Source organism: Eleutherodactylus coqui, chromosome 2 (assembly GCF_035609145.1).
Source record: "Eleutherodactylus coqui strain aEleCoq1 chromosome 2, aEleCoq1.hap1, whole genome shotgun sequence".
Classification (NCBI taxonomy): Eukaryota; Metazoa; Chordata; class Amphibia; order Anura; family Eleutherodactylidae; genus Eleutherodactylus; species Eleutherodactylus coqui.
This window is the reverse complement of record NC_089838.1, coordinates 214,059,222-214,084,369: the sequence shown is the minus strand read 5'-3', so window position 1 is coordinate 214,084,369 and position 25,148 is coordinate 214,059,222. Positions and strand designations below refer to the sequence as shown.

Genomic DNA, 25,148 nt, shown 5'->3' with positions numbered 1-25,148 from the left:
AGGCCTGGAGGCAGCCCAGTTTAACGAAAAATTGTTTCAAGTTAAAGTTCCAACGCTTTTAAGAGCATTGAAACGTATAAAATTTTTTTAGAAAAATTATATGAGTGAGCCTTGTGGCCCTAAGAAAAATTGCCTGTTCAGCGTGATTACGTGAGGTTTCAGGAGTAGGAGCAGGAGGAGGAGGAGGAGGAATATTAGACACAGATTGATGAAGCAGAAATGTCCCCGTTTTGGATGGTGAGAGAGAACGATGCTTCCATCCGCGGGTGCAGCCTACGTATTGCTTAGGTATCGCTGCTGTCCACTGGTGGAGAAGAGAAGTCTGGGGAAATCCAGGCTTTGTTCATCTTGATGAGTGTTAGCCTGTCGGCACTGTCGGTTGACAGGCGGGTACGCTTATCTGTGATGATTCCCCCAGCCGCACTAAACACCCTCTCTGACAAGACGCTAGCCGCAGGACAAGCAAGCACCTCCAGGGCATACAGCGCTAGTTCAGGCCACGTGTCCAGCTTCGACACCCAGTAGTTGTAGGTGGCAGAGGCGTCACGGAGGACGGTCGTGCGATCGGCTACGTACTCCCTCACCATCCTTTTACAGTGCTCCCGCCGACTCAGCCTTGACTGGGGAGCGGTGACACAGTCTTGCTGGGGAGCCATAAAGCTGTCCAGGCCCTTAAAGACTGTTGCACTGCCTGTGCTGTACATGCTGCTCGATCTCCGCACCTCCCCTGCTACCTGGCCCTCGGAACTGCGCCTTCTGCCACTAGCGCTGTCGGGTGGGAATTTTACCATCAGCTTGTCCGCAAGGGTCCTGTGGTATAGCAACACTCTCGAACCCCTTTCCTCTTCGGGAATGAGAGTGGGAAGGTTCTCCTTATAGCGTGGGTCGAGCAGTGTGTACACCCAGTAATCCGTAGTGGCCAGAATGCGTGTAACGCGAGGGTCACGAGAAAGGCATCCTAACATGAAGTCAGCCATGTGTGCCAGGGTACCTGTACGCAACACATGGCTGTCCGCACTAGGAAGATCACTTTCAGGATCCTCCTCCTCCTCCTCCTCCTCAGGCCATACACGCTGAAATGATGACAGGCAAGCAGCATGGGTACCGTCAGCAGTGGGCCAAGCTGTCTCTTCCCCCTCCTCCTCATCCTCCTCATGCTCCTCCTCCTCCTCCTCCTCCTGAACGCACTGAGATATAGACAGGAGGGTGCTCTGACTATCCAGCGACATACTGTCTTCCCCCGGCTCTGTTTCCGAGCGCAAAGCGGCTGCATTTATGGTTTGCAGGGAAGTTCTCAAGATGCATAGCAGAGGAATGGTGACGCTAATGATTGCAGCATCGCCGCTCACCACCTGGGTAGACTGCTCAAAGTTTCGAAGGACCTGGCAGATGTCTGCCAACCAGGCCCACTCTTCTGAAAATAATTGAGGAGGCTGACTCCCACTGCGCCGCCCATGTTGGAGTTGGTATTCCACTATAGCTCTACGCTGCTCATAGAGCCTGGCCAACATGTGGAGCGTAGAGTTCCACCGTGTGGGCACGTCGCACAGCAGTCGGCGCACTGGCAGATTAAATCGATGTTGCAGTGTCCGCAGGGTGGCAGCGTCCGTGTGGGACTTGCGGAAATGTGCGCAGAGCCGGCGCACCTTTACGAGCAGGTCTGACAAGCGTGGGTAGCTTTTCAGAAAGCGCTGAACCACCAAATTAAAGACGTGGGCCAGGCATGGCACGTGCGTGAGGCTGCCGAGCTGCAGAGCCGCCACCAGGTTACGGCCGTTGTCACACACGACCATGCCCGGTTGGAGGCTCAGCGGCGCAAGCCAGCGGTCGGTCTGCTCTGTCAGACCCTGCAGCAGTTCGTGGGCCGTGTGCCTCTTATCTCCTAAGCTGAGTAGTTTCAGCACGGCCTGCTGACGCTTGCCCACCGCTGTGCTGCCACGACGCGCGACACCGACTGCTGGCGACGCGCTGCTGCTGCTGACACATCTTGATTGCGAGACAGAGGTTGCGTTGGAGGAGGAGGAGGAGGAGGAGGGTGCTTTAGTGGAGGAAGCATACACCACCGCAGATACCACCACCGAGCTGGAGCCCGCAATTCTGGGGGTGGGTAGGACGTGAGCGGTCCCAGGCTCTGACTCTGTCCCAGCCTCCACTAAATTCACCCAATGTGCCGTCAGGGAGATGTAGTGGCCCTGCCCGCCTGTGCTTGTCCACGTGTCCGTTGTTAAGTGGACCTTGGCAGTAACCGCGTTGGTGAGGGCGCGTACAATGTTGCGGGAGACGTGGTCATGCAGGGCTGGGACGGCACATCGGGAAAAGTAGTGGCGACTGGGAACTGAGTAGCGCGGGGCCGCCGCCGCCATCATACTTTTGAAGGACTCTGTTTCCACAACCCTATACGGCAGCATCTCAAGGCTGATAAATTTGGCTATGTGGACGGTTAACGCTTGAGCGTGCGGGTGCGTAGCGGCGTACTTGCGCTTGCGCTCAAACACTTGCGCTAGCGACGGCTGGACGGTGCGGTGCGAGACATTGCTGGATTGGGCCGAGGACAGCGGAGGTGAGGGTGTGGGTGCAGGCCGGGAGACGGTAGTGCCTGTGTCCTCAGAGGGGGGTTGGATCTCAGTGGCAGGTTGGGGCACAGGGGGAGAGGCAGCGGTGCAAACCGGAGGCGGTGAACGGCCTTCGTCCCACCTTGTGGGGTGCTTGGCCATCATATGTCTGCGCATGCTAGTGGTGGTGAGGCTGTTGGTGGTGGCTCCCCGGCTGATCTTGGCGCGACAAAGGTTGCACACCACTGTTCGTCGGTCGTCAGGCGTCTCTGTGAAAAACTGCCAGACCTTAGAGCACCTTGGCCTCTGCAGGGTGGCATGGCGCGAGGGTGCGCTTTGGGAAACAGTTGGTGGATTATTCGGTCTGGCCCTGCCTCTACCCCTGGCCACCGCACTGCCTCTTGCAACCTGCCCTGCTGCTGCCCTTGCCTCCCCCTCTGAAGACCTGTCCTGAGTAGGCGTTGCAAACCAGGTGGGGTCAGTCACCTCATCGTCCTGCTGCTCTTCCTCAGAATCCTCTGTGCGCTCCTCCCTCGGACTTACTGCCCTTACTACTACCTCACCGATAGTCAACTGTGTCTCATCGTCATCGTCCTCCTCACCCACTGAAAGGTCTTGAGACAGTTGCCGGAAGTCCCCAGCCTCATCCCCCGGACCCCGGGAACTTTCCAATGGTTGGGCATCAGTGACGATAAACTCCTCTGGTGGGAGAGGAACCACTGCTGCCCAATCTGAGCAGGGGCCCGAGAACAGTTCCTGGGAGTCTTCCCGCTCCTGAGCATGTGTCATTGTAGTGGAGTGAGGAGGCTGGGAGGAAGGAGGAGCAGCAGACAGAGGATTCGGATTTGCAGCAGTGGACGGCGCAGAACTGTGGGTGGACGATAGGTTGCTCGAAGCACTTTCTGCCATCCACGACAGGACCTGCTCACACTGCTCATTTTCTAATAACGGTCTCCCGCGTGGACCCATTAATTGGGCGATGAATGTGGGGACGCCAGAAACGTGCCTCTCTCCTAATCGCGCAGCAGTTGGCTGCGATACACCTGGATCAGGAGTTCGGCCTGTGCCCACACCCTCACTTGGCCCTCCGCGTCCTCGGCCGCGTCTACGTCCTCTAGGCCTACCCCTACCCCTCAGCATGCTGTATTACCAGTGATTTGATTTCCCAGGCAGGAAATAAATTGGCGCAAGCCTGCAGGCCAAATATACTTTTTTCCCTTTTTTTTTAAAAGGAAAGGCCCACTGCGTCTATTCAATGAATAATAAGTTTAATAACTGTGTTGTGCCCCTGCAAATGTGTCACAGAACTTTGGTGTTGCAGAGTTATTAACTACAGCTGAGCAAGGAATTTCACAGGCAGGAAAGAAAGTGGCGCAAGCCTGCTGTTAAACGTAGCTGGCTGCGTATGAATTTTTTACTATCTCCACCCACCACACACGTACACAGAACGCTGAGGACTGACAGAGGCAGGGCACATAGAATTTTTCCCTTTTTTTTAAAAAGAAAAGGCCCACTGACTATATTCAATCAGATAAGAAATCTGTTCCACAGAAATGCAGTTATATGAAGTGCAGCAGAGCGGTGATTTTTCCCAGGAAGGCAGGAAATAAATTGGCGCAAGCCTGCTGTTAAACGTAGCTGGCTGCGTATGATTTGTTTACTATCTCCACCCACCACACACGTACACAGAACGCTGAGGACTGACAGAGGCAGGGCACATAGAATTTTTCCCTTTTTTTAAAAAGAAAAGGCCCACTGACTATATTCAATCAATAATATATGTCTTCTGGCCCTGCCTACACAATTCTGTCCCTGTAGTATTACTGCAGGGCGCAATGCTCTGCACAGCCGATTTTGAAAAAAAAAAAAATGCAACACTGCTAACAGCAGCCTGCACAGTACTGCACACGGTTAAATGTGGCCCTAAGAAGGACCGTTGGGGTTCTTGAAGCCTACACTCACTCCTAACACTCTCCCTGCCTAACCACCACTTCTGTCCCTGGACTATTACTGCAGGGCGCAATGCTCTGCAGACAGCCGATTTTGAAAAAGAAAAATTGTGCAACACTGCTAACAGCACCCTCCACAGTACTGCACACGGATAGATGTGGCCCTGAGAAGGACCGTTGGGGTTCTTGAAGCCTACACTCACTCCTAACACTCTCCCTACAGCAGCACCAGCAGCAGCACTTTCCCTCAGCTAACTCAGTCACAAGGCATCTGAGGCGAGCCGTGGGAGGGGCCGACTTTTATACTCGGGTGACATCTGATCGCCCCAGCCACTCACAGCAGGGGGGTGGTATAGGGCTTGAACGTCACAGGGGGAAGTTGTAATGCCTTCCCTGTCTTTCAATTGGCCAGAAAAGCGCGCTAACGTCTCAGAGACGAAACTGAAAGTAACCGGAACATCGTGTGGTACTCGTTACGAGTAACGAGCATCCCGAACACGCTAATATTCGCCCGAGCATCAAGCTCGGACGAGTACGTTCGCTCATCTCTAATGGGCATCCAAATTCCAAATGACTTTTATAAAAAATTATGCTCTACCAAAGATTCTGTATGTGTTACAGATGGTCCTAATTCACCTACAACACTCCTTCTTTAAAACTCTTAGGAATGTTTTTAAGTTCCTTTAGAATAATAAATATCCCAGACTAGCTTATTCGCAATTGACTCAGGTGAAGCAGAATGGAGGTTTTGGCTTTCCAGATATGCAAACAGATTATAAAGCTAACAACCTTCCATGTTGGCTTTCTTTGGTTTCACAATCTGATATACATATAGATATTGAAAAATATATTTTGGGGAGCAATTATACATCCACTCTTTGATTACTCTCATCGCTCTCATCCATAGATCAAGAAAGGTACGAGTTTGGAAATCTGTTCAGACAGGTAGAGGACTTTCCCCTCTCACCTCTTACCCCTTTATCCCTAGCTCCTTTTTTATATATGAAAAGCCTGTTGAACTTTCTTCAGTCTGGTTTTTACTTGAAGGTCTCGAAATCAATACATTTTCAGAGTATGAAGCCATAGAGGACTTAGTGAAACTAATCTCAGAAGAGAAATGAAAAAACTTTGCATTTCTACACAAAATAATCTTTAGGCAACAAAGACGAAACTTCTTTAGAAAGATTTCCTCCCCTTACCTGATACAAATTGATTTGAAGATTTTCTTCTCCTACCTCAATTACCTAATAAATTGCTCTCTAAAATACATACACTTCTATTGATTTCTATGCCTCCTGTTATACTGCCTTACACTAGGGTTAAGGAGTCTGAACTGGGATTAAGGTTTGGAAACGAAGAGATAACATTTTTACCTAAGCATTCCCATGGATTTTCTAGATGTGTAAGAATACAATAAAACTTGTAATTTAGTGATGAGGTAGTATAAAACCCCAGTGCTCTTTAACCCTTTCCAATCCACTGTCTGACGTCTGAAGACATTCTGATTGAAGGCTGTAGAGCTCTGATCTTGGAAGACGTCCGTCAGGGTATTCTTACTATATATTACTGGCCGCTCTGTTGTCGGGGGACTCTCCAGCATGTCCCATGCCGCAGTACTGGCTCTAGCCTGCAGATGGTGCCATTGTATAATGGCAGAACGAGAAAACCCCCTAGGAAACACTGAATCCAATATTGGATTGCAAAGGGTTAAGACAGTGAACCCCTCTTCATCAAACAAATGTTGGAGGTGTTGTTCACCTCAAGGAACTTTGTCACACTTCTGGTTTACCTACCTCACACTTACACAATTTTGGAGCCACGTTAAGATGGTAATAACAAAGCTATGTGCAGTTGATTTACAGCTTTCACTGGAATTGATACTATTGTGGCCTCCTTCTCTAACATTTATACCAAGAGAAAATGATCTTATGACCTGGAAGCTAACAGCTGCCAAAATATTAATACTAAAATTCTCAATCCCCCTTACAATACATCAATGTTTGATAAAATAGATGAACTTTTTAGGTTTGAGGAACTTATGGCGTGGGAAAATGAAACTAGGAATCGCTTTGAGTCAATATGAAAGAAATAGACCGCTTCGATAAGAAAATGTAATCATTCTCTAAAGAGACCCCTTTGCTGACTGACCCATTACCCTTCTTTTCTTCGCTCGTGCTTCTCTGGAGTTATGGTGTTAGAATAAATTTTAAAAGATTACATTCAATATATGATATGTGTTGTCTTATATTATTATAAGTAACTGTTGGTCCTATAGGAATAATCACATTATTTATACTTTATGATTGATTTGTACTGTTTACAAAATTAGAGTATTCGATAACCCTATACCTATTATATTTGTAACTGCTATACTATACTGTATAAACATTATATATGTTCTAAATGTTCAGATATGAATATAATTAAAAAATATAGATTTGAATAAAAGCATATTATTTATTATTATTCACTTGTTAACTCGATTGTTATTTGTTCAAGGGACTGTGCCAGTAAATGGGAACAAACTGAATGATCGCTTTTTACACATAATGACTTGCGAATGACTCAACAATGATTTTTATGTCAGAATAAAATAAACAAAAACCGATAAGTGAATGAATTGTCGCTTATCATTCAATCATTGGCTCTATTTACATTGAAATCGCTCAGATTGGCATGATCCAACTATTTTTGAATGATAATTGTTCAATTTTAAATGGCCCCCTCTTTGATGGCATCAAGAAATGCCCCTAGGCTGTTTTCACGTGGCTGAGAAAATTGTGCAAGATTTGTGCGTTGCGAGATGCACAAATCTTGCACAAATATGAATTTTTTTTGAATGGGGCCATATACATGAGCAATTTTTTACCACATTGTAGTGCAGGAAATAATCGCAGCATGTCCTATCTTTGGGTGTTCCCTCACATCACTTCACCCATTGTTTTCAATGGAGCCGGCAAAAGCAGCGCACTGCATGCGAGGTGCACATGAGTGCGATGCAAGGATTCCTATTGAAAACAATGGGAAACACTTGCCGAAGTAAGCGAGGCGGATTTGACACAAAAACACCTCCATCCATGGGGAAATCACACGTTGACGAGTGCGATATTGGGCCAAGTTTCACAGCCTGATATTGCACTCGCCCAAGTGAAATTAGCCTTCCACTATGGACACCTTTGCTGGCTTTTTTGTAAAATCCATGTATTTTTACATTAAAAAATCATATTTGTAATAGAATGTTATTAAAGATTTTTTTTCTGCGCTTGCAGTGTAAACCATTACACTGCAAGCTGGAGGAGTCAGATTCATTCAAAATTCATCATTTAGGCAGGCTGACGGACTGTGAAATGAATGACACAAAGTGGGAAGAGATTTGAGATCTGTACATGCAGTTGGCAGCAGATGGCATGGAGATGAGTGATGTACCTGTCTAATCACAATTTTATGGCTCTACTTGACTGGGAGGTGTTGGCAGGTGAGCGCTGCTGCTAACTGCTTGTATTTACAAACACTGAGATCCCCCTTGCTGAGAGGGTAAAGAAGTTAGAGTGTATGGGTTGTTCAGTAATACCAACTATGCATTTTATTTATTTATTTAATGGTAAAAATGAAAAAAAGGCCTGGAAGTCAGTGATAGATGACAGGTTTCCATAGCAACCCATCATCTCTTTCACAATTACATTGCGGATGCCAAAAGATTGACAAGGGGAGTTCTCAACCTCTTTTACCCACTTAGATGCTGCAGTCAGCATTGACCACAACATCTTAGGATTAAAGCAGCTGGGATCAGAGTCAACTCTGAGATAACTCATTGTGGGATACCACCTGTATAATGAAGCTAGCAACTGCAAATGTTGGTGTGGGCACAGCTCCTAAGCTTGTGACATCACTGCATTGTACTATTACTGTGCTTCCCAGGAACTACTACAATGATGTAACAGTACGGTGAAAGGTGTAAAGGGAGTAATACAGTAAGTCTATATTCACACTGTGCCTGCAATGTATGCTTCCCATATGTGCCAAACATAGCTCATACATAGCATAGATTTCAGATTTAGCTCTCACTTCACACCAGCGCAATCATTATTTGACTGGCATATAAAATGTTGGTCCAAGTAAATCTGCCCATAGTCTTTACAGACCTTCTATGGAAACCCATATTTTTATGGAAATTCAAATATGCATAACTTGATAAGCAAATAAAGTACTCAATCTCAAGTATGCATGCTACAGTAAATTAAAGGGGTATTATGATTTCAGCAAATAAAGGGCAATCTTTGTACAGTATGTTAACAGTTTTCCAATATACATAGGCTGCTTTCGCACCTGCTTTAGGACTCAGTTCTGAGTTTCCATCTCTCTTCTCTATTTTTGGAGGAGAGAAACTGAAATAAAACTGAGAAAAAACGAATCCATTTTTTCTCATTGATTTCAAGAAGTTTAAAAAAATGCAAAGCAAACAGAAAGGCTTCCATTTGTTTCCATTCCGCCAGATTTATGTTTTTCAGACAGAAAAATAGAGCAGTCTGAAGCGTTATATGTCTGTCCAAAAAATAGAAAGCTGATGGAATGGAAACAAACGGAAGTTGAATCCCATGTGATTTTGGCCAGGTGATGTGGATGTTCTCTCAGTTACATACAAGGCTGAAATCAGCTGTGAATCCTCAGTGGTTTGGATTTTGACACGGTAATTGAAGTGGAAATGTTGCGGTTTTTAGTGCAGATCTGCAGCATTTTTACTACATGTGAACACACCCTAAGGCTCAGTCAGACAAGTGTTTTTTTTTTTTTGCGCACCTATGTTCGCAAAAAAAAATCTGCTCCACACATGTTAAAAATGGGTGTGACCGAAGCTCCATTCCCATTGCTTTCAATGGGGCCAGCTCTACTGCAGCCGGCCTTATTGAAAGCAATGGGATGTAGGCAACCCCCGCAGTGATTTTTACGGGAAGGACTTAAAATATAAGCCCTTCCCTGAAAATCATTCCTAGCTACTGTAAAAAATAAAAAAATATATACATCACCTCTCTGCCGCTGTGCAGCTCCGGCACGTCTTCTCGCTGACTTCCCGGCACTGTTATGAAGCTCTTTCTCCTGGCCGGGGATTTAAAAATCATCACCTCCTGAAAGAGCTGGGTCTGATTGACTGAGCGCTCAACCAATCACAGGCAGCGCTCAGCTATCATGATCCTCTGTCACAGCTGTGGCAGGGGATGCTTTCATCCCCACGGGGAGTCCCATCATCACTGAATACTGTGACAGTGTTATCACAGTGTTCAGTGATGAGGGGACTCACCGCGGGGAATCTTTATGCGCAGCACGGACCTAGACGGTGCATGCATGTCCTATCTGTTGCCGGTGCAAAGATTTTGCCCCTGTATAAAATTGACATCTGAACACTATATAGGAAACGAAGGGTTCTAATAGACAAGGTTTTTTTTGCGCACATAGCCGCACGCAAAAAAAAAAGATCATCTGACTTCATCCTAAGGCCTTAGTCAGACGGGCGTTTTTAGCCGCGATTTGCGCATGCGTCCGGCGATTTTATAAAACCATTGCTTTGCAATGGTATCGGACACATGAGCGCTTTTTATGCGCTCGTCCGATAAATTATAGAACAGAAATCGCAGATCGCACCTATCTGCGATCTGCGATTCCTGTTCTCTTCTCTATATGCGCTCAATGGGCCGGCGGCAGCAGCGCCGACCCCATTGCGAACATATAGAAGACAAATCATTCTTCTCTGCCACAGCTGTAACAGCTGTGACAGAGAAGAACGATGTTTGCCCATTGAATTCAATGGAGCCGGCAATACAGCCGCTCCATTGAAAGCAATGGGCTGCCGGCGTGCGCGGGGTGAATTGTCGGGAAGGGCTTAAATATATAAGCCCTTCCCTGCAATTCATCCTAAAATGTGTTAAAATAAAAAAAAATTGTATACTCACCTTTCCGCTGCAGCCGGAGTCCGGCTGCGGCCGCTGTCAGTTCTCCTGAACTGCTTCTCGGCACTATTCAGCCGGCGGGGCTTTAAAATCCCCGCCTGCTGAAAGATCTGCCTCTGATTGGTCACAGCCCTGACCAATCAGAGGCAGGTTTCACTCACACACCCATTCATGAATTCATGAATACGTGACTGCTGCCTCTCAGCGCTGAGCCAATCAGGGGCAGGTCTGACTCACATCCATTCATGAATTCATGAATGGGTGTAAGTGAGACATGCCTCTGATTGGCTCAGCGCTGAGCCAATCAGGGGGCAGGTCTGACTCACACCCCCTTCACACCCACTGCAGGACGGCCGCGCGGAGCTCCGGCTGCCGGGAGAAGGTGAGTATATATATATTTTTTATTTTTACACATTTTAGGATGAATTGCAGGGAAGGGCTTATATATTTAAGCCCTTCCCGACAATTCATCCCGGGCTCGCCCGCAGCGCATTGCTTTAAATGGAGCCGGCTCTATTGCCGTCTCCATTGAATGCAATGCGCTGGACAGCTCCAGCCCGTTTCTAATGAAACGCGGCTAGGAGCAGATTTTCGGGCGATTTGCGGGCGACTTGCGCGCACCGGTCACGCGATTTGCGGATGCGCATCCGTCATGCGATCCGCAAATCGCGTGAAAAAACGCCCGTGTAACTAAGGCCTAAAGGAGTTATCTGGTAAGAAAAAAATAAATTAGAGTGTGATCATTTTTATGCCTTTGTCCTCTTACATTTAGGCTGGCTTCACACAGGCATAAACTTTTGTACACATGCATTTACGTGTGTGTATATTTTACTGTATTTTTGTGCAGTCCCTGCATATTTGCACGTGCAAAAAAATTGATTTCCATGGGCTATTAAGTTTAATTAGTCTAATATGTGATATTTCCATGCACAATTTGCACAAAAATAGAAAATGCTGCATATTTTTTTATGTTCAAGAAATTTTTATTGAAGTCTTAAAGAATGAATATTGACAAGTATCTATAGACAATAAAGATAAATTGCATACATTGTCAATGTCTCTCTCCTGCATAACAATAAATGACTTAAATTTAACATTAACTTAATGTAGTTTCATGAAGCTGTGTCAGGCTACTTCTAGAGACATATAGTAGGTATAGATAGTCCCCATCGTATAGGTGGTAACCCACTAAGGTATGAGGAACAAGTGTAGAAAAAAGAAAAGAGAAAACAGAGAAATGAGAATGTAAGGTGGATTTACGGAATCCGCAATCGGAATCCACAGCAAAACACGGACATTATAAAGCATGTAAAATTGCTTTTTCGCTCACACTCACGGATACAAATTACATATTCCATGAGCGGAGCCAAAATTGTAACATGCTCTATTTTGCTGTAGACTCCACATGGACGGCCTCCATTGAAGTCAATAGAGGCTGTCCGACCTGCAACCCATCCACAATTAACATTGTGTATGGGCCGTAGGTACCCACATCATTACTAAGCAATGGTGCAGGAAAATGTTGAAAAAAGAAATCCTGTACTGTGCATAAACGATGGGGAGCTACCGCGGTCATCCGCAATACAGAAACCACAGGTACGCAGGGTCATCGTCCGAAATTCGGATGTGGAATCTGGTCCACCCATGTGAGCCTGGCCTTATGGTGAATTCCCATTTGCACTCGAGGGTCCCCTTGCCTGCTCTGTTTGGGGAGCAGGAAAGGGGAATCCCTGCCGCTGAATGGTTCCATCTCTGGATTGAAGCGCACAGCCCCGGATGGACCCTATTGACTATAATATAGTCCATCCATTTTCTGCCCAGCTGCCCAGCTTTATGATGGAAGAAGCGCTTTTTCTTGTATTTTGAGCCAGATCTGTGACGGAACCTCTGACAGGAGGTTCCAATGCAAATGTGACACTAGCCTTAGGTATACTAAGAATCAGGATACTGGCAATCAGAGAGTAAGGGCTTATTCACATGAACGCATTTGTGCTGCATATTACGTGTGCAAAATTTGGGCGCATAGTACGCAGTGAAAACAGCCCATTGATTTCAAGAACAAATACAGCGCTGGAGAGACACCTCTATAAAATATTTGGGGATCCAGATTCCTGCAAACCTAGACCAAATTTTCCCCCTAAATTACAAACCCTTTATAGCGACCCTGGAATCAGAACTGAAGGACTGGCTCTGAATCCCACTCTCATGGTATGTGAGTAAAAGAAATGAAAAAGGAGGGTGGAGCAAGACCCAGTGAGGGTGGTGGAATATTTATGGAGTGCAAAGAGTTTTCAATGATTGAGTATTTTGAATGGTGGAGGTGCTGCCAACCAGATGACGCTCCACCAGTGTGGACGTGAGTGTAGCGAAAAGGATGTGCAAAGAACTGGTATGGAGGCGCAACCACTAAGCTACTAGAAGATGTAGATCAAAGTCCAATGTGTGATGGTGAAAGCACTTCTTTTTTATTATTTTTTCACAAATTAAAAACCAGCAATAGAATACGCGTTTCAGGGAAGAACCCCTTCGTCAGTTCGGCTGGATAGGACAACAGGATGCCTGGGGGTGACACGATTCCAAAGATGTATTGGATGTGTCAGAGGTCCTGTGTGCAGGAGGACAGGGGAGAAAAAAGTGCTTTTTTCTCCCCTGTCCTCCTGCACACAGGACCTCCGACACATCCAAAAAGTGCTTTTTTCTCCCCTGTCCTCCTGCACACAGGACCTCCGACACATCCAATACATCTTTGGAATCGTGTCACCCCCAGGCATCCTGTTGTCCTATCCAGCCGAACTGACGAAGGGGTTCTTCCCCGAAACGCGTATTCTATTGCTGGTTTTTAATTTGTGAAAAAATAATAAAAAAGAAGTGCTTTCACCATCACACATTGGACTTTGATCTACATCTTCTAGTAGCTTAGAGGGTTGCGCCTCCATACCAGTTCTTTTCACATCCTTTTCGCTACTCTCATGGTTTGGCAGAATTACAGCTCTAAAAATGGATACTCTTGCTAGGATTTTAAATATTTTCCAGACTGTCTCCCAGGACCTACCTAAACATTACTCTGAAATGCTCCAAAAAATCATCACTAAATTTGTCTGGCACGACTCAATGCTACTCCTTAGCTATAAAATCCTAACACAACCTAAAACATTCGTCAGCGCAGGCAGGCCTAAATTAGAATTATACCATAAAGCAACAATTTGCAATTGTATTTTATATTTTTTCATCACTCTACAATTAAACTATAGGTGGCCATAGAGTATGCTCTGAACCCTTTCAGACATCAAAGTGCCACCGGGTTCTTCGTTACAATACTTCCAAATACAAATTTATGTTAATACTCTGTCTCCCTTGTCAAGCCTATTTACAACGCTCACTTATTCAAAGAGTTAGGCCTTTCTTCACAAGTTCCTACACACGTATCCTTGGTCTACAGTTTGCTGATGAGGGACCAGATGGGGGACTACAAGCCCGGCTGGTTAGTTTTTCTCTGGAGAGCTCTGGACCAAACCATATATGATGTCTTAGAAAATGACTACATACTTTAGGTTATAGAAGGTTTATTTTATAGGATTAGAGAAAAATTACACAAAATATTCCTTTCTATCTTAGATTGTCCCTTTATAGAGCCTCTTTGGCAGCATGTCTCTAGACTCTATAAGGCCTTGTGTAGAATTCCGCACTATATAGCACCAGAAATAGCTCTTCTGCCCATGTTCCCAGGCCCAATTTAAAAATCCAAAAAAGGACCATTGAGACACTTTATTATGGTCATGTGCCAGATCATCCCCAGATATTGGAAGCAGAACATTGCAGTTCCAAGGATAGACTGCTATAGATTCTCTGAAATACAAAGAGAAACTTAAATTCTCTGACCTTAATTTGGATCTCACAGGGTTTTACTCTACTTGGACTCCATGGATAGACTTTCGTGACTCATCCTCTTTCTCTAGATGGCTATTGGATGCCTCTAGCTTGTAAGTGAAATGCTCACACTTAATAGCAGGTATAGCCCACAGGAAATGGAGTCCACCTGTTTGAGCTTGGCCTAACAGACAGAAAATACTCATCCTATACTAGGGGACTCAAGTTAAAAACAAACAACATTATTTTTTATTATTCTTTTAGAGCAATGCCTTCAGGCTCAGATGCTCATATAACAAAAATTGAATGTTTGCTGTATTGTGACAAAATAAATAGCTTATCAATTATGGATTGTTCGTTTCCTCATTCTAAATATTTAACTTCCTATTACCCAAGACCCTGTATTCAGCATGTGCTCATTTCCCTACAAATACAAACATTACACACACTCCTAATGTAAATCGTTCTGCACCAAAAGTGTAACAATTATTTAAAGGCGAAATCCAGGCAAAGTGACCTTCAGTCTTTTGCTGGATAAAAATTCAAAATAATGAGGTGCTTCTGGCCAGTTATTCTGGGAAATGCTTAGTGCTCACAGATTTCCCCTCCTCTCATTGGCTTTTAGTGTGGGTTACTGGTGGTATTTTGAAGGCTTCAGGAATTTAGTGTGAGGTGCTTCTCACCAGTCATCAGGCTGGCTTTTCAATGGAGTGGACATAAATGGTGCCAAATAAGGATGAGCGAGTATACTCGCTAAGCCACTACTCGTCCAAGTAATGTGCCTTAGACGAGTATATCCCTGCTCGTCCTTAAAGATGCGGGGACCGCTGCGGAGCGGGGAGCTGCGGGGCAGAGCGGGGAGGAACGGAGGGGAGATCTCTCGCTCCCTCTCTCCCGCCCGCTCTCCCCTGCTCCCCGCCGCGACTCACCTGTCAGCCGCAGCGGTCCCCGAATCTTTATGGACGAGCAGGGAGATACTTGTCTAAAGCACAATACTCGGACGAGTAGTGCCTTAGCAAGTATACTCGCTCATCCTTAGTGCCAAATCAAAAATGCAATATGACAATCAAGGATAAGCAGCAACTAAGAATGATTTGGTATAAAATTAGTATGAGACATGCCAAAAGTATTAATCAGTGGGAAAAACGCTGCTAAGACTCCTGCTGATCGAATGTTTTTAAATAAATGGTAAAATGTCTTACCTCCTGATATGCGTTCTATGTTCTATTGTGAATAAAATATGGATATATGAGATTTCCAAATCGCTGTGTTCTTTTTTTCTTTACATTTATTTACATTTTATACAGCATCCCAACTTTTTGAGAATTGGGGCTGAACATGGTTATTAAATTTATAGAAAAATGTTTAGTCTGTATTGAGTTTGTAGTATATTAAATTGTGTTCATGGATTTTACCCATTAAGGACCAGGCACGGTAAATATGACACCTGGTCCTGGGCTTAAAACCCCACCGATAGTAAAATTACGTCAGCGCTTTAAGCCTCCTGTTAGTAACAGCTGATAACCGGGAGGAGAAGGCAGGAGGTTTTTTTTAACCCTTTCTGCCTTCTGCTTCCCCGAGTACACAGCTCTCATTGAGCACTGTGCAGTAGAAAGTGAAAGTGGAAGGATTTCTTCCACTACGGGAGCCAGGGGGTCATGTGACTGCCGGGGTTCCCTACTACAGCAGAGCTGGAGGGTCATACTAGACTAATGCCACTACAGGGGTTGTTTTCCCCTGTAACTGGAGTTCCTATGGATGCCCCAGCTACAATGGAAAAATGTCAAATAAAAAAAACAAAAAAAAAAATGACGTCATTGGGGGACATAGATAGTAAAAAACATAATTAAATACATCAGTAAATAAAAATTAGAGAATCAAACAACAATATATACATAAGAAAAAAAGTAACACAAAGCCGACGCCAACCAAAACCGTCGCCGTCTGTGCCCTGTAAACCAAAACCATACATATTATATATCAAAACTTCCAAAACAAATAGAGAAACCTGTTCCTGTACTTTTTTTCAGCATAAATATACTAAATAAAATAAAAAAACCTATAAATATTTAAAAAAAATTAGGATTTTACCCCCAATAAAACTAAAAAATAAATCACTGAAAAATATATGTAAAAAATAGTCCTATATGTCACGGACAAAAAATCCAGCAAAAATAATTTTGGTAGCTAAAGGAAACAAAATAGGGCAGTAAAACTGCCACATGGGTAAAATCCCTAAAAAGTGTCTGGTCCTTAAAGTACAAAGCAGCCCGGTCCTTAAGGGGTTAAATAATGAAGTGTCATAAAAATGCAATAACATTTATAAAATGGGGGGAAATATTTCTTACAGCACTGTATGCACATATTATTAATCATATATTAGCTGTATATGTAGTAATCTGAGCAGTGTGCATTTGTGTGAACTGCAGTATTGGGCCTCACATATTATTACTCTAATTTCTTAACATTCTAACCTTACATTTTTTTTGTTTCAGAATGAGAGTTGAAGAATATGAAAACAAGAATCCTTCTCATACTAAGTAGCATATCACTCTGATAAAGAATAGATGGCAAGCAAAGCAAGACTTGAAGTGCAACACAATTTCAGGTACCTACATTACTATCACAATCATATAATAATTTCCATTTTAGATATATACATACTATATGAAATACAATTATAAAAAGCTGCAAATCTTTGGAATATCTTTGGGATATTTGTATTTCAAACTTCATCTACTATAATCTTGGCAAAGGCAGAGTGTTTATGTTTGAACATTTGCCCTTAATATTTTGACATGGTAACCATAATCTCCTGTTCTCTTGTACAAGCATCAAACATTCAGAATTTTGCTATTTTTTGCACTGTACTAGTCACTAGTGATGTGTGTATATCTTTTTAGTGATTAAGCTAAACTTTAGTATAGTTACTAAGTTTGTATATATAACAGAGTGGACCCGTGTTATTCTACTAATCTTGGAAGGAACTGCCAAAAAGCACATTGCCATTATTGTCTTGCAAGAAAAAGAACAAATCTGTCCATTTTCTTGACACAATGGTCTTCAATGGGAAATAGCAATAAATGACCATTTCAGAATGCGGTATACTGTTAGGGCCTTCCTCACTGGCGATAGATTTTCCTGCGATGCGAGAGTGCGTGAAAACGCATGATTTTCAAACCAATGATTTTCAATGGTTTCATTCACATTTGTGATGTTTTCACTCACTCCAAGTTGCGATTAAAAAAATCTGCGATATAGCAGATGCCATCCCTATTGAAATCAATGGGATAAGATCGCGAAAGAGCTTTGGAAGCCCCCATAGTAAGGAGAGAGAGGGGACGGAACTACAGGGGATCTCTTACATATCTCCCCATATTTGGAGAGATAGAGGGTGGAACTAGAGGACTTTCCCAGAGCTTCCCCGAGAGTGGGGCGGGGCTAGAGAGGGGCGGGCCAAGAGAGCGGATTCCTCTAACCCAGCACCCTTCCTTGGTTAGAGAATAATTACTAACCCTGCCCGTCTAGGCCCTCCCACTTTCGAGAAAGCCCTAGGAAAGCCCTCTAGCCCCGACCCTTGTCTCTCCAAATATAGGGAGACATGTTAGAGATTCCCTGTAGCTCCATCCCCCTCTCTCTCCTCATTATGGGGGATTCCAAAGCTCTTTCGTGATCTTCTCCCGCTGAAAAGATCTCAAGATATAGGCGATATCGCATATTTTTTTCATCATAACTTGGAGTGAGTGAAAACATCACAAATGAGAATGAAACCATTAAAAACTATTGGTTTCAAAATCATGCATTTTTACTCTCGCATCGCAGGAAAATCAATCGCCAGTGTGGAAGAGCCCTTATATTTTCATTGGTGTATCACACATACTGGAAATTAGTTCCATTTGTCTATTGAATTGTAGAATATTTGAATAGATAGACAGATTAATGTCACTCATTATTGCTAGGAAATTTGTATTAACTGTGTTTGTGTTACTTTTACTTTATATTTTTGAAATATATGCCACGTTCTAAAATATATCAGAAAAGGGCGTGTATATAAGATATCCATTCTTTTACATATAAGCCCTTATACTTAAAAAAAAAATGTTCTCCCTGCAGACAATGCTGAGCAATCTACCTGTGGATATTACATTGTAATCAGTCATCATACTGTGTAGTAAAGAGTCCCTGATTGAGGGTCAATCCACAGAGCCTAAGATTTTGAAATAAAGGAGACGTAAGAGCCATGTACCCATTACTACTCATTTACCAAGATGTCAGTAAATGGAGATAGGCTATAGCTCTGCTTCAAAAACCTGAATACCACTAAAGTACGCAAAAGTGGTCTATTTATTGGGATTTCTGTAATGTACATATACATTGTCTCCCTGCAGACAATGCTGAGCAATCTACCTGTGGATATTACATTGTATCAGTCATCATACTGTGTAGTAAAGAGTCTCTGATTGAGGGTCAATCCACAGAGCCTAAGATTTTGAAATAAGGGAGAGGTAAGAGCTATGTACCCATTACTACTCATTTACCAAGATGTCAGTAAATGGAGATAGGCTATAGCTCTCCTTCAAAAGACCTGAATACCACTAAAGTACGCAAAAGTGGTCTATTTATTGGGATTTCTGTAATGTACATATACAGTGCTAATAAATCTGATGTACTTGGATTACTGTGGTATCTTTCATCGATGTTTTTCGGAAAACGTAGGGTATGTGTATTAGAACATTGGAGTCTTGCTTAATGTTTGTGTTTTATGCTTTAGTTATTAACATTGCTTCATTTATTATTTACAGAAACCATGGTGGTAAATGCAGCAGATGATACACGACCGCCTCAGCTGAACATGTTTGCTTCTGGAAGAAAAATATAATTCAAAGACTGTTTGCTAATCAACTTAAACAAATAATAAGACGGAAACAGCTCCATCAATCTAATATATCACAAAGAATCTGGTTGCGTTCTACTTTTGTAATAACTGCTTCGCACATCTATTAACATTACAAACTACTTTAATTTCAAAATTATTTAGTCCGTTTCAATCCTAATCCTTCCCTTTTTCCACTTTTTTCTGTTTGATTAAAAATGATATCAGGAAACACAACTATTAGTTTGTTGACAGAAACACAATATTGGAATAATGATACCATATTGTTCAAACCAGTATTCAATATAATGATCTCACCAGTGACCATAGTCTTAACAGTATTGGGAATGACTGGCAATGGTCTTGTAGTCTGGTATCTCTCATTTAAGATTAAAAGAACAACTTCCTCCATCTATATTTTTAACCTTGCTGTGGCTGATGCAGGATTTTTGCTGTTTTCATTTGCTTTACACATTTTTGCATTACTTTTTACCGTAATACCACATTTGAAAACACAGTATGAGGATGAACAAGTTATTACCGTGATAGGTATACTAACTCTAGCTTGTCTCTTTGGCTACAACACTAGCCTATGTCTTCTAACAATTATAAGTATTGAGAGATGCCTGTCTGTTCTCTTTCCCATATGGTATCATTGCAACAGACCAAAGTACATGTCCTCTATTGTATGTACTCTAATATGGACCATTTCTTGCATTCTGTGTGGACTTGAGTTTGCATTTTGTTACGACATAACCTACAACCGTAAAGGTATCATTAACGAGTCCGGAAAGGAATGTAAATCTGTCTTTATCATTATCTGTAGTTTTAGCTTTGTAATTTTCATTCCATCCATGTTAGTTTCAAGTTTTATTCTGCTTATCAAAGTAAGGTCAAGTTCTTTTCATCGACAGTTCAAGAAGTTATATATTGTCATCACAGTAACAGTCTTTTTTTTCCTAGTGTTTGGAATGCCCATGAGGGTGTTGTTGCTGGTATGGTACAAACACCATAGCTTGCCAACCTTTCCTGTCATGGACCTTTTTGCTCTGTTTTGTGTAATTAACAGTAGCATAAACCCATTTGTCTATTTCCTGGTTGGCCGTCATGGACAGGATGGAAAAATTACACTTCTATCAATTTTACAGGCAGTTTTTCGAGATGATTTAAATCAGTTAAGGAGGGAGCTAAAAAAACCAGCAGAAGAGACCGTAACATGACTATTTAACCTCCGAAAATAAGAGAAGACAGGATGGAAAATGAAAAGTGGTTGTTTAATTGTAATTTAATCAACTGTATAATTGTGTAAATTAAAATATTCTGTGCTGACAGTTCAACAGATAAACTTGATAGAGGCATTTTTTTTTTACCACAGAAGTCTTCTGCTATGTTCCAGGGATCAGCTTGGGAAGTGAATTTAGTTTTGCAAGCTGATTTTTTTGGGGGGAGTATTATGATTTGGCTGTTGTATATGGTGAAGGGTTAACTAAATGCCCAATAATTCTCTGTAAGTAAAGTTTGTTATAGGGAGTGATGTAAATGAACTTATTTAATCAAGATCTTTTGATCTAAGGCTAGGTGTATACCCAGCCTGGAAGACTCGGGCACAACTCACATTGGACAGCACACTCGTCCGCGTGCTGACCCATATACATTGATATGTCCTATTTCTCATCTGAGAAACTGAAAATGAACAGGAAGTACCCTGAGTTTTTTTACATAGACTATCAATCTGCATGGAAAAACATCCATGGGTATAGCCCCATAGGCTATAATGGGGCCTTGTGCTGGATTAGCATGGACAGCCCAAATGCACTAGTGCCCCGAAGGCCTAAAATTAACCAGTGTCCTATAGCAACCAATCTTGAATTGGTTTTACCAGTCTATCTTTCACACATAATTGAATCGTCATTATTGCTAGATGTCATGTTCTCCTAGTGGGTTATTTGTCCAGAGGTTTATTCTTATTGCCAAAGGCATAGCTATAGTAAAGGTAGCAGTTACATGTAGGCCCTGGGACCTGATAAGGCGCCTATGCTACTTAGGACACCAGTACTAAAAATGAAACAAGGAGGGGTCCCATTCCAAATTTTCCATTGGGGCTCAGAAACTTCCTGTTACTCCTCTGCTTACTGCCATCCTTGGAGTCATAAAGGATTTTCTTTACTCTAGCATAAGAACTTCTGACATAGGTTTCCTTTTTTCTGTCTCTAGCTCATTTTTAACTGTACTATGTAATTATTATTTGTATATAATAACCAAAAATCATACTGTAATTACAGCATACACTTGGCAATCCTGTACCATCAAATTGTTACAGTCACCGTACTTGATTTATTTTTTGTTTGTACAGCAATACTTTTGTTTTTTATGCTATTTAATGTATTACCATGCCAGCAAAGATCAATCTGCTTGGTTGATTATTTGTATGATTAATATTTATATGTATGCAGTTGTCGTATCTAAATAATACAGAAACATCAGCTGTTCAAGTTATCATTATCACTGCAGTCTGTAGATGACGCCTGTCCCGAATGCAGGGGAAACATTATTGTTCTCTATGGGGAATTAGGACCAGTTTAACCTTATTTGTTTTAATCACTGTGCTGTGTGCTGTCATGCTGTAAATGTATTTGAGAGCAAGGATCTCTGAAGATCTCATTAAGTGCACAAGTATACACTGAAAGACATGAATATCAATTACAATTGTAGAGGTTTTTCGGTTGCCCATTGAGATCGAACTGCTGTGCTAATTCAGAGCTTTCCATTCACATAGATTGAAGTTTCCTCTTTACATTCTGTGTAGCCAAATATGAGTCCTCAAGAGGGACAACATGTGGAAAGTCTAATTTATGTTCAAACCTGGATTTTCACTTGCTGATGTGATAAGTCTAGAGTAGTCTCACTCCTGTGAAGCAGGAGTCCCTCTGAGAGCTGGATTTATCATTGATGCATTGGAAGTTGATGCTGTAGCGTCCATTTAAAGGGAGTCTGTCAGCAGTTTTGACACTGTTGACAGCTTTATGTAGATACCAGCGTGCAGTTCGAAAACATACTTTTGGGTATAATATCGCTGTGGCTAACTTGGAAAAAACTAAGTTTAATCTGCTGCAAGTGCCATGAGGGCAAAGGTCTCTGTGCAGTATTTGAATTGAACTGCCGAACAACTCTGATTAACAGCCATAGAGGTATCCCGATAGGAAACATTACAAATGTAACGTAATGATAGCTTGACCAACAACTATCTCAAGTGTATAGCCAGCCTACAGTTAAAATATGGAATTCTCTGTCATATTGCGATGGTTGAATCATTAACCCTTCTTGCTCTGCACTGTACTATTATGCCACTCCAGGAAGGTCATTCCTTGAAGTGACATAATAGTATGGCACAGTGGTAGCTCAGGAGCTGTGCCCTTGTCATCACTTGTGGGCGCCCACTGTATTATACAACTGGCATCCTGCACAAGTGACCAGGATTGGAGATAACTCCAATCTCAATGATTTACCCTTTGGATTCTGACCAAGGGACCTCTGTCTGCCATCCCAGCCTACTGGCACACTGTGATGCAATCATGGGGTCAGGGGGACTGATGGATTGCCATGGCAGCTGGAGGGCTAAGAGTGATTACTGGGTCTGCCCTGATTGTCAAATGCAAAGTGAATGGAGATAATCCACTGCAATACAGTATAGTATTGTAGATTAGCAATCAGCAGATCAAACGTTCAATTACCCTACTAGGTAAAAGTAGAAAAAAAATTCAATTAGGGGGAAAATAAACTGACCGCTCAGCGTATGGGCATCTTATGATGTGATCACATTGGGTCAAGATGGAGATGCATTGCCTTTTTTCACATAATTGTATTTCCACAAGCATGATGACCCATACAATAAAATAAACACTCTGTTTAACAATTGTGGTTGAACAATGTGGAAGAAAATTTGGTGTCAACATAATTAGAATGATCAGCAAAAAAAAAGTTAATATGCCATTTTTGTTACATGGTAAACTGCAAAAAGAGAAAAAAAAATAGACTTGCTATTTTTCACCCCCCCCCCCCCACTTAAAAAAGGAATTAATTATGCAATGTATTATGTATTCCAAAATGGTTCCATTAAAAAGTACAACTCGTCCCCCGTGTTGTTCACACTGCGCAGAAGTCCTTCTCAGCAAAGAAACAGCAGTGCAAAGTGGTAGCTGGTGGCCAGGATGGTAGCTATTGTACATGAAATCCAGAGCCACCTAGCATATTGCTGCACGTGGTGTTGGAAGTGCGCTAGCACTGGCCATCTCCACTCCATAGTGGAGGTGGTCGGTTCTCCTAGCAGCGTGCACTAAACAACTTTAAAGAAGACTACAGCTTTGAAAGAAAACAAGCATTTTTAAAAAAGAGATGGCATTAATGAGTGCATTGCTTTCCTATTTCCAGCACATTGCAATGGGGTTCTCTGAGATAGAATATCCCTTTAATCTATTAAATTACAAGTTGCGCAAATATATGGTGGTTGGTCCTGAACTTTAATCCCGACCAATAGTAAAATTACAGATCAGGTTGTGTAAAGCTCTAGATTGCAGGAGCAGGTAAATGTAGACGGGCTACACTTGGTGGAGAAGATGAGGTGCCTCTAAAGGGCTGCTGGTCTCAATTTAAGAATCGAATGTAATCACACACACTCTTCTCTTTTGCTTGATGTGAAGTTTATTAACATGTGCAATACACAAGACACTCACATGTAGATAGCCATAGGTAGTGTAATATTAAGTTTGACATTTCAGTCACAGTAGCTTTTTCTATTTGTGGCTGTAAATAAAGGAAACCAAATAAATATGGTACAGCAGTGCTCAGAAAACAGATAGAACTGATGCAAAGGTATATAAAATAGAATAATGAAGTATTTACATATATACAATTGTAGCTTTATTCACAGTCAACAACAATATTTAGGATATACACTGAAAATGGAGAGTGAATACAAAGTGTACAAGTATATCCAGTCTATATGTACTTTTATGTTCACTACACCAAGTTAATGGGCATTATATTAGTAGTGTCTAGGGATTCACTGGACGGAAGAACAGAATTAAAAGATAGGATGCACACCAATGGAGTTAAGAGTATAAAAAAGGGATAATGTGAGAATCTTTGAAATGAAAGTAAGAATTATAAGCTTAGTATAATAAATCTTAGAGAACAAACACAGAGCAATACAGAGAAACAGTATTGCAATGCTTACCAAAGAGACACATATTGAACTCAGGTAGGAGATCAGCTTCCATCTGTGCACTAAACAAGCTATTGAGGTGCTTTAGGCCTCACTCACACAGCTTTTTGTACAGCGTTTAGTGCTGCCCTTTCAGTGCTGCGCTAAATGCCGTACAACACTCCCATTCATGTCAATGGGGTTGTTCACACAAGCATCAAAACAGAGCGTCTTCAATGCTGCGGTTTGATAGCGATTAGGGATGAGCGAGTATACTCGCTAAGGCACTACTCGCTCGAGTAATGTCCCTTAGCCGAGTATCTCCCTGCTCGTCCCTAAAGATTCGGGTGCCACCGCAGCTGACAGGTGAGTTGCGGCGGGGAGCGGGGCAGAGCGGGCGGGAGAGAGGGAGAGAGAGATCTCCCCTCCATTCCTCCCTGCTCTCCCCTGCAGCTCCCCGCCCCGCGGCGGCACCCGAATCTTTCGGGACGAGCAGGGAGATACTCGGCTAAGGCACATTACTCGAGCGAGTAGTGCCTTAGCGAATATACTCGCTCATCCCTAATAGCGATGCATGTTCTATCTTTGGCCATTTTCAGCCCTGCATCGCCCATTGAAATGAATGGGCAGCGGTTTCAGCGTTGCTAAAAACGTGGCACAACTTGGTATCACATTTCTAGCAGTGCCAAATGCCAGCGCCAGCTGCACTACCTAAAAAAAAAGGAATACTCGCCTAGCAGGTGCCGTCGGGGTCCCTGCTGCTGT

General features: G+C 42.9%; 1 protein-coding gene across 1 annotated transcript in view; it reads left to right on the top strand.

The window, feature by feature from the left end:
* LOC136610741 (proto-oncogene Mas-like) overlaps window positions 1–21,572 on the top strand; it is a 29,822-nt gene extending 8,250 nt beyond the window's left edge. Inside the window, exons 2-3 of the mRNA XM_066589951.1 lie at window positions 16,806–16,918; window positions 19,113–21,572. Coding sequence (XP_066446048.1) covers window positions 19,402–20,403 — 1,002 coding nt within the window. The 5' untranslated portion in view covers window positions 16,806–16,918; window positions 19,113–19,401 and the 3' untranslated portion in view covers window positions 20,404–21,572. The remainder of the gene's footprint in view (window positions 1–16,805; window positions 16,919–19,112) is intronic.
* The last annotated feature ends 3,576 nt before the right edge of the window (window positions 21,573–25,148 follow it).